Source organism: Macrobrachium rosenbergii, chromosome 48 (genome assembly GCF_040412425.1).
Source record: "Macrobrachium rosenbergii isolate ZJJX-2024 chromosome 48, ASM4041242v1, whole genome shotgun sequence".
NCBI classification, from domain to species: domain Eukaryota; kingdom Metazoa; phylum Arthropoda; class Malacostraca; order Decapoda; family Palaemonidae; genus Macrobrachium; species Macrobrachium rosenbergii.
In genome coordinates, this window is record NC_089788.1 from 48,166,365 (window position 1) to 48,187,139 (window position 20,775).

Genomic DNA, 20,775 nt, shown 5'->3' on the forward strand with positions numbered 1-20,775 from the left:
ACTTTGGAAAGAGAGAGAGGTTATTCTTACATTAGATATCAAAAGATGGAAATTCATGATTTATGAAGGACAGAGAGAGAGAGAGAGAGAGAGAGAGAGAGAGAGAGAGAGAGAGAGAAATTATTCATGATTTATGACAGGGAAAGAGAAAAAACTTTGGAAAAGAGAGAGGTTATTCTTACATTAGATATCAAAAGCTGGAAATTCATGATTTATGAAGAGAGAGAGAGAGAGAGAGAGAGAGAGAGTAGATGATTTATGAGAGGGAAAGAGAGAAATTAATGATTTATGACAGGGAAAGAGAAAAAGAGAGAGAGGTTATTCTTACATTAGATATCAAAAGATGGAAATTCATGATTTATGAGAGGGGAGAGAGAGAGAGAGAGAGAGAGAGAGAGAGAGAGAGAGAGAGAGAAAATGATTTTGACAGGGAAAGAGAAAATAAGAAAAGAGAGAGAGTTATTCTTACATTAGATATCAAAAGAGAAATTCATGATTTATGAAGGAGAGAGAGAGAGAGAGAGAGAGTATTCATGATTTATGACAGGGAAAGAGAAAATAACTTTGGAAAGAGAGAGAGGTTATTCTTACATTAGATATCAAAAGATGGAAATTCATGATTTATGAAGGAGAGAGAGAGAGAGAGAGAGAGAGAGAGAGAGAGAGAGAGAGAGAGAGAGAGAGAGAGAGAGAAATTATTCACACAGAGAAAGAGAGAATAATTTTGAAAGAGAGAGAGGTTATTCTTACATTAGATATCATGATTTATGAGAGAGAGAGAGAGAGAGAGAGAGAGAGAGAGAGAGTTGCTAAGAGAGATATTTTATCATGATTTATGACAGGGAAAGAGAAATTAACTTTGAAAAGAGAGAGGTTATTCTTACATTAGATATCAAAAGATGGAAATTCATGATTTATGAAGGAGAGAGAGAGAGAGAGAGAGAGAGAGAGAGAGAGAGAGAGAGAGAGAGAGAGAGAGAGAGAGAGAGAGAGAGAGAGAGCACTGAGCTGATTAACAGCTCTCCTAGGGCTGGCCCAAAGGATTAGACTTATTTTACGTGGCTAAGAACCAATTGGTTACTTAGCAACGGGACCTACAGCTTATTGTGGAATCCGAACCACATTATAGCGAGAAATTAATTTCTATCACCAGAAATAAATTCCTCTAACTCATCATCAGCAGGCTGCGGGAATTGAACTCCGGCCCATCGAATGACAGTCTGAAGCTCAACCAACTCGGCCAACAAAGGGAGAGAGAGAGAGAGAGAGAGAGAGAGAGAGAGAGAGAGAGAGAGAGAGAGAGAGAGAGAGAGAGAGAGAGAGAGAATCTTTCAGTATCCTTCCAACCATCAGTGGGCAACATTGTCTACCCTTCGTGGTCAATATGTCAACATGTCAAGATAATTGACAGTAAGTTACAACGGCCCCTTCTGATCCTTAGAGAAAAGAATCTGTTATTTTATTCTTAGAAAATTTTAAATAATTTACCATATAAATGCAAAAAGTTGTAATTATAGCACGGAAAATAAGAAAAAGTTAATAACAAAGTAACTTCATGTTTATTTATAAAAGTAGTTTACAAAACAAATAAACATACGTGTTACATACGCAATCAAACCCCGAACTTACATGAGGTTAGGTTCCAGACCCTCTCGTGCAAGTCAAATTTTTGCATAAATTTGGCACAGTCTCTAAAAATGTTAATAAATGCTTATTTCTAGAGTTTAAAAACTAAATATGAGCATAATCATGCTCCCAATGTATTAACCTAACTTTTAAATGAAGTTAAAGTTACTGTAATTTCATTTAAAAGTTAGCCTAATACATTACCCTTAAAAATAGAAATAAATGGTTGATGTAAGTATAAAAGGAAAAAGTCTGTAGCCTGTTTATCTAATCCTTGGGTGTAAACTGGAATGCTGCCTGGGCCCCTAATAGGATATGTCTTAAAAGGTTCTTACCTATCTTAATTTTGGTTACTACCTAATCCAGGTTATTTAATTCACCCTTAAGGATATGTAATCCTAGGTTATAGGCTACAGAAAACATCTACTATAGTCTAAATTATTCTCACTGAATCTGCTAGGCTACCATCTCCTGTAGGCTACTGCCCAGGCTATTGTAGACATCATTACCTGAGAGGATTATCTAAATTAATAATAAATTGTGGAACATTTCTTTAGTTAAAACTTCTAAATAAAATGACAAATTCTTCAAAACCATTTGAGCTTTTCACAAATAGAGATTGTGACTCAGCACCGACGATGTGCTCCCAAAAATGTCGGTTTCCAGCTTTCACACACAAATTAAAATTAAATACCTGTTCCAACGTTTACACTAACAATTTTTAACTGGAGCTTAAAAATAAGCACTTAACTTTCAAATTTAGATGTTTCCATGATCCATGCTAATGAAGTCAGAGCATCGAAGAGCTTTTAGTACGTAGCACTGGCTTTAGGTACACACTCGACGTTGGCTAGGGAGAGTAATGGCTCCCTGGTCTTTTACTGGCCCGGTTGTAAACAAGACGGCAGACGCTCATGCGCAATACAGTAAATCCCACATATTCATGTTCTCACGATTCGCTGACTCACCTATTCGCGGATTCACCCTTTTGATGTATTTTTCACTGAGAAATATTCACTAATTACTGTATTTTCATATTTTCTTGACTAAATGCAGTTTTTGTGATAAAACTATTAAAATACTCAGGTATAAGCATTTTTAGAGCATTTTTTTGTATTTGAACTATCCAAATAGGCAATTCTAAGTCTTTTTAGAGGGGGCTTTAAGTATTCGCAGATTTTAGCTATTTGTGGGAGGTGTGATAAGCATTCCCCACGAATACAGGGGTTTACTGTAGTCACTTCTCCTTCTTGCAGGTTTTGACATTGGAAAACTGGGTTCAGCTTCGCTGAAGATAAAGGAAAATGCCCTCTTATCTTTGAGTCCATTATACTCCATCATGTGTTATACTGTTTATCATTCCGACACAATACCCGGCTACAAGACCAGTCTAAAAGAGAATTCTTTGATATTAGTCTAGTCTCCATGGAGCTCTGGTAACCATGGAAGGGTAACTATTTGAGGACGAAACAAGCGACTACACTATTAAAAATGATGTTTGACCTTAAACTGTATAAAAACAAATGACAGTAGTTCAAACAACAACCTGAAGCTTTATACAAGTTCATTTTACGTCTTTTAACTTTTACTTCTAACCATTAAACACTGGTTAACTACTTTATGACGTCATCATCATCATCGATACTTCACACCTGGTTTCTCATACAATATATCAATTTTACAGTACAGGCAGTCCCCGGTTATCGGCGGGGTTCCGTCCCCGATGGCGTGATGATAACCAAAAATCGCCAATGACCGAAAATTGGCAATAACAGTGCCAATCCCCAGTTCTCGGTGCCAATAAGCGGTGCTCAGTGTCGATAACTGGAGACCGTCACATATTGGTCCCGAAAATCCAGTTATCGTCGTTACTAGACAAGTGCTGTAAAACCGGATCACTGATAACTGAGGCCATCGATAACCAGGGATTGCCTGTATTTAATTTAATCAAATTGACCAATATTCTTCTTCTTATCAGCTTAGTCCCATTTCTATATGGGGTCGCAGTTTTGGATGAGCCGCTTTCAGCTACCTTTGTGGTGAGCTTCTGCTTCATCAAGTCCCTTCTCTCTCATGTCCTCCCCAATACAGTCTCTCCATCTCTTTCTTGGTCTCCCTCATCTTCTACTCTGCACTTCCGTCTCCACAGCACGTCTTCCAAAATGGTCTTCCTCCCTTCATTGTAGGTGTCCACGCCATCTCAGTCTCCCCTTCTGCACTTTCTTTGGTATTTCAACCACCTTTGTTGACCCTTTGATATACTCATTCCTAATCCTATCCTGCCTCGTTACACCACACTACATCCATTTTTGTCTCCTCTGTATTTGTCATACTTGCCGTTTCTATGCCATATAGCATAGCTTGTCTTACCACTTGTGGAATTTTAATTTAGTCTTAATGGCACTCTTTTGACACAAAGGGCTCCAGAGACAGCTCTCCTATTGTTCCATCCTGCTTGTATCTGATGTTTTACTTCCTCATACATTATGCCACCAGCCTCTACTATAGAACCTAAAAGTTCAAATACTTTATCTCTTCTCCCTCCAACCTTATATTCTCCCTGCCATCCCCCTCAATGGTGGTACACATATATTCTGTTTCTGACCTGCTTATCCTCATTCCTTCATCCTTCTAGTGCTACTCTCCACCTCTCCCCATTCCCCTCCAGAACCTCCCTCCTCTCTGCACACAAAACAATGTCATCTGCATATACAGTAATATACTCCATGGCACTGTCTTACCTCACCTGTCATGCTATCCACCATGATATTGAAAATAAATGGGTTAAGGTCTGATCCCTGGTGTAATCCAATCCTCACCTCAAAGCCTTCAATCTCTCCAACAGTGCTCCTCACTCTGGTATACACATTCCGATAGATCTCCTGAAACATCCATACATATTTCTCTGGGACCATCTTCAAACTCCTCCAAATTTTCTGTTTCAGGACTCTGTCATAGATCTTTTCAAGATCTGTGAACAATTTGTGTAAGTCCCTCTGCTTTTCACTGAATTTCTCCATTAGCTGTCTCAAACAGAACATACCATCTGTTGTTCCAACTATTTTCATAAATCCCAGCTGTCCTCTCCCTATATCTACTTCCTCTCTTAGTCTGGCATCTATCATTCTTTATATATCTTCAAGGTGAGGGACATCAGTTTAATACCTCTACAATCACCACATTCTTGACATACCTCTGGCCTTTGAAAATTGGTATCAATATACTTTCCATCCACTCCTCTTGTATCCTCTCTTTATCTAGAATCTTTCCATTAGAATATAAAGGCTTTCCACTCCTTCATCTCCTAATGCTTTCCATACTTCAAATGGGATCAAGTCCAGTCCTTAATCAATTAACCAAAGCAAGAAGGTATTTTCTGCATCCCACCAAAAAGAAGCCACCTGAGGTACTCTTAACCAGGGTAGAGGTTATAAGGTAATAGCTCCTGGCATAGATACACAAAAGAAAAGTAGTTCCACATGGACAACAGTGGGAAGAAATTGTTAAAACAGAAAAAACCCAATTATTACATTTAACTATTGGAATTTCTAATTTAGCATTTCTGAATAACCTTCCTCAAAATGAAATACTTGAAAATAAAGTGAAAGGAGCAATGTGTTTATATCAGAAGGATAAGCTGCTATTTGAGGTTATGCCAGGAAGGAACGTTAGCCAGAACATTATTCCTTACACATAGTTGGCTAAAAGAAGATGCATAGACCAATAAACTAGTGGAGGATAAAAATTGATCAAATTTCATATTCAATATTAATGGAGGATAGAAACTGATCAAATTTCATATTCAATATGATTTTAAAAAGGAGCAGCTAAGATTAAAGCAAAGAGCTAATTGTACATCCCTAGGCCTAACAATGAATTCCCCCTCTTGGCCATACTTCGATCAGAGCTTATGGACATATTTTTGCTTGAAATAGCAAATCTATCACAATAAAACTTTCATAAGGGGCTTAAGGGGATCTTTTAAAAAAACAATAATATTTAAAAATTTGATTTGCTGAAAAAATTCTATGGAAGATAGGGTTCAAGAATGTGTCCACATTATGCTAAAATTTGCCGTATTTTCTAGTTATGGCCTAAAATGTAACAATAACTAATACCCATAAAACACCAGTAGCACAAATGATTTAGTCTGGTATAGTTTTTTTGATATATATTACGAAAACTTCCCTTTGAAATGAAAATATATAATGTCAATAATATCCATGTTATTTATATTCATAATACCATTCAAGCCAGAAGGATGACTGAAAGCTGTGTTTTTGTTTTTTCACCGTGCCTAAAAGGTCCAGAGTTCACTTCATGCTTCTAGAATGCGGAAAAGCCAGTGGAAAAGTCCAGGCGAGAAGTAGAAGAAAGAGTTCAAGAAATTAGTGCCATAGAGGGGAAACGGAGAGAGAGAGAGCTGTCGCCCATCAAACGGCGCAGGCAGCGATCTCTGCAATAAGACTTTTTATTTAACTGCAAAGGGCAAAGAGATATTTTAGAAAAGAAAATTGAGGCTGATATTATCATCCTGAAAATAAAATGATCATTGAAGCAAGACTTGATGAATTACTTGAATCCCCTAATTGTGGTAAAGTAGTTCCCAGGAATAGGGATGGATTGAGACACTAATAAAAAAGTGTAGGCAAATGATACCCTAGAGTAATACCTGCAGCAAGATCAGACAGGGGGACCATAAAATTTATAAGAATGTGTCTTAGGCACATAAATAATCAATTAATATTCTTATTTATAATCATTTTGCATTAATTAATACCCAAAATAAAAATTAAAACCATAGAATTAATTGTAACACAGTCTTTGAAGTCCCTTTACTTTTTTTATGTAACTAAAACTTGACTCAAAACAATGCCTTTAAAATGCATCTCCTCTTAGTATTGGACCAATCTAAATGAAATTTTAAATATAACATGGGGAAACATGGTAGATTAAAACTCGATTTTTAATATTTTGAGTTTCTGATTTTTGCATTTTTTTTTTTCTGTAATTGAAAATTTCATAAAAAAAATTCATATCTCGAAAAATAATTGAAAAATTCCCTGGCTTTGTATGATGTGTTTTATACATGGTTCAAATCTCATCCCTTAAAACTAAAAAGCAAAGGAAGAGATGCATTTTGAAAATGGCCATTTTTGAAAAAATGCTCTTCAAAATAAGGTCACTGAACAAAAAATTTTTCCCCAGAAGTTCCCACAATATCCTTTAACAAACCCCTATATATCAACAACCTGTCGTTAAAAAAGTCGGAAACCGGCCAATCCCCTTAAGACTACGCAGTTAACTCTCCTCAGCAGATACTTGAGACAACTTGATATTTTCAAGAAAATGCAAATGCGCAAACACTATGGAGCTGATTAACATGTCTGGTGTGTTGTGCAGGATGGCAAACTGTGCACTGTTGACAATTCTGTGACAGAAGGGTGAATACTGATTAACAAGGGCAGTTGCTGATAAGTTCAAAGAAAAGAGCCTTCCTGCCTTTGAGTCCATTTATACTCCATCAATGTGTCAACAGGCACTACTCTGGCCAAGACCATCTATGAGAGAATTCTTGATACTGGTTGGTCTAGTGCCAAGACCATCTATGAGAGAATTCTTGATACTGGTTGGTCTGTCTTATAGAGCCTCTAATGGGACCATAAGGGTAACCTTTACAGGCAAAAAGCAGCTATACTTTCTAAAAAAATTACTACTAAATTGATGCATGTCCTCTAGTGATTAAGAAATTGACTCTATAAAGCAAATCATACAGTTGCACTGTTATAAGATACAACAATAAACTATATTCCAACATCTCTACAAGTTATTTCCCAAATATCTATATCATAATAATAAGAGTTGAACATGTTTTAAAAAATTTACTGTCCTAACTTTTGTCAATCAATCATAAACAATGTTCTCAAATGCAACTTACTGTATTTCCATTAGACTCATAGAGGGGGCATTTTTGTTTGATTCGAACAAGCTCCATGTTAATTTGTTTTGAGAGTACATTGATGGGATTGCCTCCTAACCCTGTGACTACCATAGCTCCAAGATCAGCAATGTATGGGCCTTTACGAAATGTGGCAATTCTTCCACCAACACGATCCTAATGAAGAGCAATTTATCAAAATTCTGGAAAGTGAAAAACTTAAAAACTCCAAAATTAAATTACAACACTATCTGTATATTAAAAACACTTTTATGTACACTACACAACAATGTACAAGACTATTACATATTATTAAATATTCCTAAAACACTCAAAACTTTGCAATTTCAGTTAGAAAAAAATGTGCCTTTAAACAATCAATCATTGTATTTTAGCTTCAACCATCAAAGTAACAAACTTGACTTTTAACCCCTTCGCTTATGACTCTTATAAACAATTACAGTATGTCAGTAGGCAGTGGCAGTACTCGAGCGGTAAGCATACAAATGTTTATACCTTTCTTCGTTCAAAGATACACATGTAGCTCTGACAGTTTTCAAGGTAGACTGCTCAATTTTTTTTCATTTTGCAGTTGAATCATTATTCTTTACAATGGCATAAAAAATCCCCAGCAAAAAGACTTTTATGTAGGTTGAATAACGAGAAGAAATAATGATACAAGAAAATTTTGCACTGTCCCCCCCAACAAAATTTACCATAAACAAACTATTTGCAATAAGGTCTTCATTTTTATCTATAGTGCAGCCAGGTAAATTAGCTAGTTATAGCAACGCAAAAATTTGTAATTACAGTATAACAAGGAAAACCTGAAAAACTGAATGACAAAGTAGCATCACATTTCCCATGAGAAAAGTGCCAGTCACCCACATGATCCATGCAAAAAATTTTTATATCTTCTTTTGTTCAAAGACGAGTAGCTCCGACAATTTTAAAGGTAGACTGCTCAATTGTCTTTCATTTTGCAAATGAATAATTGCTCTATAAAATGGCATACACAATCACTGAAAAACAACTTTATGTACGTGAAATAACGAGTAGAAATTAGATGTGAAAATTTTGCACTTACCCTCAAAAAATCATTTGCCCAAGTATCATTGTAGATCCATAGTATATCTAGTTATTGAAATGCAAAAAGTTGTAATCATAGCAAGGATAATATGAAAATAATAATAATGAAGTACCATCGCATTTTCCATAAGAAAAGTGCCATTCACCCATGCATAGAAACCTTTTTTGTTTAGAGATGTGTGGCTCTGAAAATTTTCATAATAGCTTTCTCAATTTTGTTTCACTTTGCAACTGAATGATTGTTCTATACAACAGCATAAAAAACTCCAGATAAATTACAGTTTTGGTAATGCAAAAGTTGTATTTTATACCAATGAAAATATGAAAAAAATGAATGACAAAGTAACATCAAGTTTTCCATAAAATAAATCTCTCTCTCTCTAACATCAAGTTTTCCATAAAATAAATAAATCTCTCTCTAACATCAAGTTTTCCAAATTATACAAAAATACACATACATGTTTTACATATGCATAAAAAAATCTCTCTTTCTCTCTCTCTCAGAAAGAAAAATAATCTAATTATATAATAAAAACCTATACAAAACATATGTTTAAAAAATTTATTATTTGGATACTTACCTACTGTTAAAGATAGCTTATATCTCCACGTCAATAGGCAAGTCAGCATTCAAACAAAAGAATGAATGGCTGCAGAGATGACTACCTAGTGCACCTGTTCTCCAACAAGTGTGTTTTGAATGTTTTAGCTATTGTCAGAATTCCCCTTGACAGCCCACTAAGTTGTGGGGAGTTTGGATGGGGGTCTACTTTAACAGTAGTATGTATCAAAATAATAATTTTATGATGAAAATTTATATTACTTGGGATGAATCTTACCTACTGTTAAAGATAGCTGATTCCCACATTGAGAAGAGGATTGTGGGTAGTACAGCTAGACAAAATCCACTCAGTAAACAGAGCTAAAGGTTTCTTGAATGAAACCAACAACATGCTTACATGATCTGGAATCCTTTCTGGATCTTACTGTCACCAGATGTTGGATTCCCTTCAGGGAGCAAGGCTCTCGTATGTGTGCAGCAAAGAGCAGCATTGCATAGAAAACTGCTTCAGTTCAGCCAGAACGAAACAGAACTGGCATGAGGGGACACCTGTGCCTGGGATCAAAAGCCCTATAAAATGACAGTCAACTAAAAATAAATACCTTTATGATATACAGGTATGCTCCTATACAATATATGTACCTTCATGCTCCACAAAATATCAAACTCAGGATTTAAAATAAAGAGCCTAAGAGACTGCTCTTTCTTCAATGCAGGAAAATACTTTACTGTACTTGTTACTACAGTAGTAATGGGCTAAGGCTGCTTTCAGATGTTATTCTGCATACTTAAGGTAGTTAGCGACAAAAAATATGGCCCATTAATCCCATCCTCAAGCAACAAATTGTCATAAAACTAAATGAAATTTCAACAGCTCTCACATCATGCAGGTTTACCTTCAATAAAAGTAAGAGGTATGGCACTAGTTCTCATGTGCTAGCCTAATTTAAATATGTCACAGAAAACCTTGTGTTCTTTTATAAGGCGCTAGTTCTCATGTGCTAGCCTAATTTAAATATGTCACAGAAAACCTTGTGTTCTTTTATAAGGCGCTAGTTCTCATGTGCTAGCCTAATTTAAATATGTCACAGAAAACCTTGTGTTCTTTTATAAGGCGCTAGTTCTCATGTGCTAGCCTAATTTAAATATGTCACAGAAAACCTTGTGTTCTTTTATAAAGATGTTTTACATTTCTAAAACCACAAAACTAAAGATTAACTTTGCCTCTTCCAAGCTTAACCTTTGACAATGACATTCTAGGTTTTCTAAAACCACAAAACAAAAGGTTAACTTTGCCTCCTCCAGGCTTAGCTTTTGACAGATGTTCCAGGTTTCTAAAACCACAAAACAAAAGGTTAGCTTTGACTTTTCCAAGATTAACCTTTGACAAAAACTCACTAGGTTTTCTAAAACCACAAAACAAAGGAGTAACTTTGCCTATTCCAGGCTTAACCCTTGATAAAGACATTATAGGTTTTCTAAAATCACATAACAAAAGGTTAAGTTTGCCTCTCCCAGGCTTAGCCTATCTACATAAATTTTAATTGCCACAATATGACTGAGAAGTGTTTCCTCTTCTTCTCCATCATTCCCAGCTCTAAGGCAAAAAGATAAAATAGCATTACTTTTACAACAGCTTTAAGGAGAGTGCTTGCATTAATTTACTCTTTCAATTGCCGATAGTGCTATCAAAAAGAGAGCTTCATAGTAAATATTTCAATGGAACTCATGCCAGAGGCTCAAAGGATCTGCAGATAAAATTTAGACCTGCATCTAAATTCCAGAAAGAGACTGATACTGAATTGTTCGGGCTTCAATCTTAACTGATCTCAACACCTTCACATGCTGATCATTAGCCAGATCTAATTGCACATGAAGCAATACTAAGGAAAGCATGGAATAATAACCTTGAAAGTAGACAGCAAAAAGCTCTGTGTATGAAAGCAGAGAAAGAAACTCTGAAAATTCCTCTAGAACGGCACCGACAGCATGCACAACCACTGCTCTTGATACAGGGCCACAGTTGTTTCCACTTCATTAAGGACAGAATCCATGATACCACTGAAAATTCCCTCATTAGGGTGAGACGGTTGAGTATCTCTAAGCGGTTAAGAGTGAGATGAGGAAGTTAATGGGACCACATGGAATTCAGTAGTTATTATTATCATCATTATTATTCAGTAGATGAAACCTAATCATATGGAACAAGCTTCCAAAGAATATGGTGTTCATTATGAAGACGTAAGAGGAAGTAAAGGGAAACACAGCAAGAAGAGATAGCACTTATTAAAAAAGAAAAAATAAATTAATAGATAAATAGATAAAAATGTATGAAAATGCAAGAATAGTACAGTAATGCATTGCATTTCTGTTTGAACTTGTGAAGTTTCAATTGCACAACATCCTCTGGGAGGCTGTTCTACAGTCCAACGGTGTGAGGAATAAAGGACCTCTGGAAATGAGAAGTTCGACAGCGAGACATATTGGTGCTGCTGTTCAGCGAATCTGGTTGCTCTAGGCAGATAAAGGGGATCAGGGCTCAATTGTGAATGCGAAGATCTCTGTTGAAACACAGCTTATGGAAAAGTGACAAGCAAGAGACCATCTGTCAATAGTCCAAGTCATAACTGCTCCTATTAGGAAACAGAAATCTACCACCATGAACCACTCTATCTAAAAAGAGATACATCTCTGGCAGAAGCAGACATCCACACTGGAGAACAGTATTCCAGTAAAGAAAGTACAAATTACTTAAAATGGGTTGAATTGATTTTATTATAAACATATAGTTTAAGTATATTTCTCCTTAACAGAAGAATAAGAAACATCTACCAAGAAAGCTAAAAAGTCCAAAAATTATTCTCACTGAGGCTACTACTAAGGGCTCTACAGGAGTCACTAAGCAATTGTTGTACTTGAAATTTGTTAAAAACTTTCCTTACAGAAGACAAAGGGGGAAGACAAATCTGAATCAGGCCAAACTTGAAGAAACGCATCCACCACTCAAGACTGAGGTCCCTCAAATGAGTAGTAGCAGACTGGTCATTACTCTTAATCCGCTTGCTAACAAATCCACATCTGAGCACTCCTCTCATTCCACAGCCACTATTGGACTTGTGGATGTAATGACCACTGTGTGGGTAGGTTTGTCCTTCCTGAATCCTCAATCGCAAAAAACATTGTCCTTTGACAGAATAAACTAGCAAACCAGTATCATGTCTATTTCACTCAAAGAAGCAATCTTTCCACTATGACTTAGTTTCTGACCAGGGATAAACCTACTAGGAATATTAGATGGTCTTCCCACCATCCTAATGTCTCGTGAGGTTTACCAGGTGTAGTGCTGACCATTCTATGGTGTACTGCCATTCAGTGTAGTTCTTCTTCAGACTGGTCGGTACCATTCTCGGCTAGCACTCTGCAGGGCCTGCATTCGAATCTCCGGCCGGCCAATGAAGAATTAGAGGAATTTTTTCTGGTGATAAAATTCATTTCTCGGTTTAATGTGGTTCAGATTCCACAATAAGCTGTAGGTCCCGTTGCTAGGTAACCAATTGGTTCTTAGCCACATAAAATAAGTCTAACCCTTCAGGCCCAGCCTTAGGAGAGCTGTTAATCATCTCAGTGGTCTGGTTAAACTAAGGTATACTTAACTTTGTCATTCAGTGTAATGACACTTGTCAAAATTCTTTGTTTTGTTTTTGTATTACAGGGCAGAAAAAAAAAAAAACCTGGATGTAGGTTTAACCCTTAGGGAAGACACAAAGGAACAGCTATAGGAGACTAAACCAACAGAGGGAACCAAATATCATAACTCTCCTTCAGTACCTCCACCACTTAAGGTTCTACCCATAAGTCTCTCCAAGCACGCCAAGAGGCCTGCAATTGGCCTCCTATCAGAACCTGTGGGCTGAATAGATCTCCAAAATGTATAAAATACGACTTGTACCACTATATCCTCCCTTATCACCTTAAAGAGAGTCTGGCTTAGAAGGCAACCTGAAGAAGAAACAAAAAAGCTGCCATCTGTGCAGACTAAGCCTTTTCTGACATACAAGAGATACAAGAGCATAAGTGTTCTCTTAGTATTAGCCTGCAGCATCAGAAATGGGTTTGACTCTTCCTCACTAAAATCCTGTTGGTGCTGCAAACTCCCAAGCTGGTGCCACAAACTCGATCAAGCTGGTGCTACAAACACACTAAGCTGGTGCCTCAATCTCTATGAGCTGGCACAGGGAAGAGGCGACTATACTAGGCAAAGTAAAAGATACAAACTTCAACATTCTAAACAGAGACCTGGACAACAAACTCTACCTTAGCATGTCCAAAACACTTGTCAGTCTTGAGTTCATCTTTTCAAATGAACAGGACTTAGAATCTTCGACCGAATACAGTTTAAGCGCCGATAAAGTGACTGTAACATAAGACTTCAAAAAACCAGAAGAAAAGCGCTGGCAGACTTGAAAGAAGCTTTGTGTGCTAGAGTACAAAAAACTTATGAAACGTACTCTAATTGAAGGAGCAAGCTTGGGTTCTTGTTCTTCAAATATTTAATGGGCGCCGAAATAATCAAAGACAACCGAGACCTAATCTCTACATGGCCTCTTTCCTCCACTAAATGAGGATAAAGCGAAGTGCAACGGTCAAGCAAATGCTTATCAAACCGAAGGAGAGTCCTCCAATTCAAATTCTTCTTCCGCCAGAGGAAGACAGCAGCCAAGTACTGATAACATATCAGCCACTTGATGAAAGGGAGACACGGAAACACAGTCTGAAGCGACTCATGTGAGTCGACACAAGTCAGCTGAGCAATAGGAAACAAAGTCCCAAAGAATACAGGAAATTTTGGAAGGTGGGGGGAAAAGGAGTTACAACGACTCTCCCGCCCCGTCCGAAAGCAACTAAGCACACTTGAGAGCATTCCCATATGACACATCCTTAGAAAGCTAAGTAGCTAGAATATCTAGCTTGGAAACAAAATTAGATACTATAACCATGGTAGGATTGGAAAGAGAAACATTAATCGATGCAGAAGTAAGAAATTCGCCATTAGCCAAAGAAAAAGCACGTAAAGAATGAACAAGTGCATTTTCACAGAGAAAGAGGAACAGCAGACAAGGATTTAGCATGAGCAGTACATGTAGAAGAGACTGGTTTAACAACTGACTGAGTGGACAGATGTTAATTCACTACAGACTCATTATTATTGTTAATAACAGTGTATACTGTACCTACATAATACAGTAGTCCTATCTGTGCTAACAACCTCATACTAGGTGCTGATGATGGTAAAAGATGCATAAGTTGCAAAGATTAACGTTTACCAAACCAATCTTTTAGCTAAATCATTAAAATGAGACTCAGTGTGAAAAACGAAAGGCAGGTGATGGAGGGCACAGAACCACATCACCCTGACAACCAACCCAGCTCCCTGGCAGCAGACTTTTCTAAATGTCACAGGGTAGTCCTAGTCTCAGGCTATAGACAGGTGAGGGCACCAACACCTTAACTCTTATAGGGGAAGGTGAAAATGATCAAACACTATGGGAGGACCCTGAATGGTTTCCTAACAAATTCCAACAAACCTTCTACTAACAAAACTAAGTTTACATCTTGTTCTAACTTCTCAATAAGCTTTTACCAAACCAATAGGGGAGTGGAAGGCAGAGCTTAAGGGGAAGTCCCAATACTAACTAAAGAATTAGCAAAGGAAAAGCCTAGACTGGGTCAGAATAACTACAGATGATGGACCTGGAGAAAGAGGAGACATGACAGGTTGGTGACCTAACCTGACTAGCTGCTTTTGCAATCTATCTGCTTCCTTTCTCTACCTATACTAACAAACTTAAGCAGAAAGTCCTTCAAAAATCCCTACTTCCTCACATCTATGCTCAAGATCACATCTTATACCACTGCAGCCAGCACCACGTGTATCTCTTAAAAAATCAACATCCTGCTAACACAGTAATCAATCCTACAGAATGGTAATCATTCCTACAAAACCTGACATTCTTAGCCTTGATTCCAGTGGAAGGCATCCTAGGAAAAATAAATGTACAGTACTTGATAGCATCAAACAGCCACAACCACGAAATATTAACATGCGCCTATACACAATGGCGGCAAGGAGAATTCTGACGAGCTAAAACATTCATAACACACCTGGTGGAGAACAGGTGTACTAAACAGTCATCTAGGCAGCCATCCGATCTTTTGTTTGAATGCTGACTTGCCTATTGGAGCAGAGATATATAAGCTATCTTTAGCAATAGGTAAGATTCATAAGTATAAAAAAATAATAGATAATAGATGTAATTAAAGAATAAAAATATAAAACTATACAAAACAAATAAACACATATTACATACGTATAAAAAATATCAGGAACACTCATCTTGTCTGCTGGTTTGTGCAGTCTTTTTTTTTATAACATTTGCATATGTTATCAAACTCAAAGAACTTAAATTTGGATGATGTTTATATCAGACATCATTAAGTGAAAGGGTTAACAGGATGAAAATTGTAATAATTTTAAAACCAAAATCTAATATTAATGAATAATTTTCCTTGTTTACAAATGTCAATTATGAAACAAATGATACATAATGGAGGGATCCTACACCTAATTCTGCAAACATAAAAATAAAGGGTTTAAATAGATTACAGTAAACATAGGTTTATGAAATTTTCCTACTCCACATGACTTTCAATACATACTCGAGATTCCAAAACAATAACTTCAAAGCCAAATGAATTGAGTTGTTGCGCTGCAGCCAGCCCCGCAATTCCAGCGCCAATCACAATAACACTCCCATATTTCTTCTGGGGCAATGGCTGAAATAAGGATAGAAGAATGGATAATTAGTATTTTTACTACTAAGGTTTAACAATCCTTAAATAGTTTTCTTGACAACAACATTTGCTAATAAATCACTACACCAGAATAACATATTTTAGTAATTTATTTCCTAATACACAGCACTCTACAACCACACTGATAAACAATAAGATGAAGGCTGTAGTACATAAGCTGCTTTAATTTCAAAACCATTTTCAAAAGTATTAAAGATTCTCATAATAAAGTTATACTTTACATACAGTAATTCTTACATACCATACGCTATTCTACTGCTACCACTATGGATCCATTTTAGATCAAAATTTTCTATTAAACTGCTACCAATTACATTTGGTAAAAGCCTTTTGCCCTCTTGTGCCTAAACAGTTTGTTCTTAAGCTATGGATACATTCTAAGCTGATCAGAATACATGAAAACATAATATACGAAAAGACAGAATCAGAAAATTCATGGAAACCACTAAAATGTTCAGAGAAGGCCAAGCCAATCAGAACATAGTCTAAAGTTAAATTTAAGAGCTGCATCAGGCAATAGGGACACAAACCAGCTTAATAAGGTTGCTCAGCACAAAAGTCATGTCCCATCCTGGATGTTTCACTATATCTTTGAATTAATTTTCTGAAGTGACAGGAGAAGGTTAGAGATGTTCCTGTCATTCCTAAGTCAAAACCGTGCTGCATAAAGGCCGAAGACTTGGCAGAGCTAATGAATGGCAGGCAAGTTTCAAGTGGTGAGGTACTGCCCATTCTCATGTCAGTAAACCTTCACCTTTTCCTTTTGCAAAAAGAGACTATGCAGGTTGATATAGGTGGGACTATGATAAAAGCCTTTGGTTTCTATATCCAGGTAACACAAATTAAAAATTAATCTTTAAAATTTTGTGTATGTTACTACAAGAATATAAACCATTGCCTTGTAAATAGAAGACTTACTCCTGAAGTTGGAGGATCATCTCAACGAACTAGCAGTCTCTGTTATGAAAGTTTGAGGAACATATGTGGTTGAGGACTTCTACCATACCCCTTAAGTCTCTACTTATACCGAAACATTGGAGGAAGAGTCAAACATCCACCTAGCATTGTCAGATTTTTGGTCATATGTATATGTATATGAGCATGGTAAAACTGATTCCTATATTCTCCTATAAGGCTGGGCATAGGGGATATAGTTGTTGATAGCCCTGTCTTTCCCATTGGAAAACTGGAAAAGAGGTTGGTAGACAACAAAGTCATCACCCAGGGATGAGTGATAGCACTTTACAAACCTCTCAACCCCCTATTAGAGGAGATAGAGAGAACTTATCATCAGTTCTAAGTTTTTGAACAAGTGCTCTGTAGAGTAGCTCTCCTGCATAAGAGTTCTTCTTTGGAGGAGTGGTAGAGCTTTCGACTGGCATGCTGTTGGCCCAGCGTTCGACTCTCCGAGCCGCCAAAGAAGAATTAGAGGAATTTATTTCTGGTGATAGAAATTCATTTCGTCATAATGTGGTTGGATTCCACAATAAGCTGTAGGTCCCATTGCTAAGTAACCAGTAGGTTCTTAGCCACGTAAAAATAAGTCTAATCCTTCGGGCCAGCCCTAGGAGAGCTGTTAACCAGCTCAGTGGTCTGGTTAAACTAAGATATACTTAACTTAACTTTACTCCTGCATAAGCCAATCCAACACAAACACAAGTTGGACTGTCCAACAGCTGGGATGGGGGCAAAGTAGAGGAGGAGATCCACAATCCAAAATATCTATTTGCCAACCTAAGCCAAACCAACAACCTTAGGTGAGATGCAAAGTTGTCTGACAGAAGTTGAGAAAAACTACATAATGGTTATGGTTAAGCAACTACTGTTGGGCCAGGGAGAAAGCATCCAAGGACCTTCAGGTTTTGTCTTGTTGAGAGATTTAAGTCTCGATGAGGTTAGAAGTAACTATAGACTGTGTTAAAATGAGGGGGAACCTTTTTTTTTTTTTTTTTACAAAAGACGAAATTCTGTTCAATGTATATAAGGTAACAAGGGGAGGTGCTAAACTTACCTAAGTTTGAGCAGGAAGCAGTAGAGGTATCAAGATTTGACAAAAGCACTTGAAAAGAAATGCATGCATGGAATTAGTGTTGTTCAATCAGAGCCTTCCTGCAGAGGAACTGAAAACCCCTTTATCTTTTCCCACCAGATGGTGTTGGAATGTTTACGTTCTTTTCATATTTCTTCATGACCCACTAAGATGTGGGGAGGTGATTTCGACGCTTTTTCGGCAATTTTCGGGGTTTATCAGCGCTGAAAAGCGCCAATTTTCGGTTATCAGCGCCTCTGTTAGGTATGTATCGGTGCCAATACCCAATTATCAGTGCTGTTAAGCGGAAATCGATGATTTTCGGCCCGAAAATTGCCAATTTTCGTCGCTAGACAAACGCCATAAAATTGGATCGCCACTAACCGAGCCCTCCGTTAACCGGGGACTGCCTGTAATAATAATTAGCATGTTGTGCATAATCAATTTATCTTTATACTGTAATTGAACATGAATAATTTTGTAAAGAGGACCAAGAGCGAGAATGAAAAGGAATATAATAGATGTTTATAGAAAGGAAACTTCTTGGGCTTATTTTTACATAATTTGAATTATCGGTGTCCGCCTTATCCGATATCCAGATTAAAGGGGTCCATTTTAACGAAGGTCGACTGTAACTAAAGAAGCAAACGAAAAAAGACAGGACTGACCACATGGACCCTACAGGAAAGGGGGGGAGAGGTGTTGGGGTGAACTCGATAATATGTATCAAACTTAACAGATGGTGTTTCAATTGATGCTCAAGATTAAAAAATACAAGCAAAGTTTAGAATTGCTGATTTATAAAATGTATAAGAGCAGATGAGGGAGAGAGGGAGGAGGACTACCATGCTGTGGTGGAAAGACAAGCAAATTATGATGTGGTGACAAATAGCTGGAATACACAGATCTAATGAATAGTTTGAATCTAATGAATGGTTTGAATACAGCTTGACAAAATGAAAAAAAAATAAAAATAAAAAGACAGAAAAAGACCTAAGTCATATGGGAACTTTGGCTGAACATGCAAAAAAGAGAAGACAGCGTCCAACCCTATGCAGACTGTGTAAAAGACAGAACCCTTTAAAGATACAGTCTGACATAAAACTGTTGAAAATGTTGCATATGGATGTCAAATATATGAAATTTGCTAATATAATATTAAGAATAACATTACAATGTCATAAGACCTTGACAGAGCACACAAGAATACACAAGAATGAAATATAAATATACTATACCAAGTCTAAGCTACTTTAAATACTGTAGTAGGTACAACAAAATAAAATATCTATGTAACTTACCTTAACTATTTTATAAATACCAACAAAATAAAATATCTATGTAACTTACCTTAACTCTTTTATAAATACCAAAGTTAATATAACCATGACGTTCCAAATAAGCATGAATACGAGCACAGAGGACACCCTCAGAATTGAAGGGGCTCTCCAGACTGGACATAACACCCTCATACGTCAATTCTTGTAAAGGAGATTCCAACCACATTTGGAGCTGCAATACAAAATAATTATAAAATACAATAAAACAAAATAATTATAAAATACAATAAAACAGAGCTTTTTAAATAAAAAGTAATTGCACATTTTACTTCTATCATCAAGCCCTATTTATAAGTAAATCAAATTCCAAGAAGCTGTTGAACTTTATAAGTTCAAATTGGCCTAGTCTACTTGACTAACAAGGACCTTGAGGCACTTCATTTGATATCCCTGGGAAACAATGAAACTTTTCCCAATACTCTGACTTTACAAGGAGGGGAAGGAGGGTAGAAACTCCACAGGATGAAAGTATATACACTATATGTAATTCTTCTGGACCGTACAGCTTATTTATAGAATAAGATATGCAAATAAAAATCCTGTGAATTGTTACACATGTTTATGTATTTATAATATTCTACAGGATTAAACTGCAAGGAAAGGAATGAGTGACAAACATGCATACACAAACACCTCATTGCCAGTAGGCCTATAGTCAAACAACCAATCTGCCACGGCAGTGCAGGGAAGGGTAGAGGTTAAAAGCCACAATGTAACACTTTCAACAGAGTGGGATGGATACTCCATTTTATATGGACACTGATTATGAAATCAGAAAGATGGTCATAATATGGGTTATGCTAATGGACTTAAACCATTTACAGCACTTTACATCACCATTCAATAATAAAATAAATGACAGGAGCTTGTTTTCGGATGCACGCTGCATAATTTTTTTACTTTTCACATATTTTAACACCAATTGGGATAAATTACACTAAGCATAAGAAAATCATGTTATTATAAACTTTCTTTGAATACCAGAATCTACTAAAAACATGGAATTAATAAAACTCGCTATTGGTGAAAACTTCCGGGGAGGTAAAAGGAACAGCCTGTGGCAGCCTGGCAAGAAAATTATCCCAGCTGATTTACATTGCAGCAGTTTCCTGATTTATGTCATTGCAGCTTTTTCCTGATTTCTGTAAGCACTGAAATTAGTGTTATGTTATTGAGATTACTTTAATGGCTATATCTGCAATTAAATAGTTTCTATGCTTCTTTTTGTAGGTGCACAGTAATAAAAATATATTTCACAGAAATGAACAACTTACTCTTTCATGTAAGTTACAGCAGATAATGCGAGATAAGAAAACTC

The 20,775-nt window shown here is 36.7% G+C and overlaps 1 protein-coding gene across 2 annotated transcripts in view; it reads right to left on the reverse strand.

Annotated features, from left to right (window-relative positions):
* Su(var)3-3 (lysine-specific histone demethylase Su(var)3-3) overlaps positions 1–20,775 on the reverse strand; it is a 220,051-nt gene that overhangs the window by 101,990 nt on the left and 97,286 nt on the right. For both annotated transcript variants that reach the window (XM_067091698.1, XM_067091697.1), the window contains 3 exons: positions 19,468–19,629; positions 15,933–16,049; positions 7,565–7,741 (listed from right to left, as the gene is read on the reverse strand). In XM_067091698.1, coding sequence (XP_066947799.1) covers positions 7,565–7,741; positions 15,933–16,049; positions 19,468–19,629 — 456 coding nt within the window. The remainder of the gene's footprint in view (positions 1–7,564; positions 7,742–15,932; positions 16,050–19,467; positions 19,630–20,775) is intronic.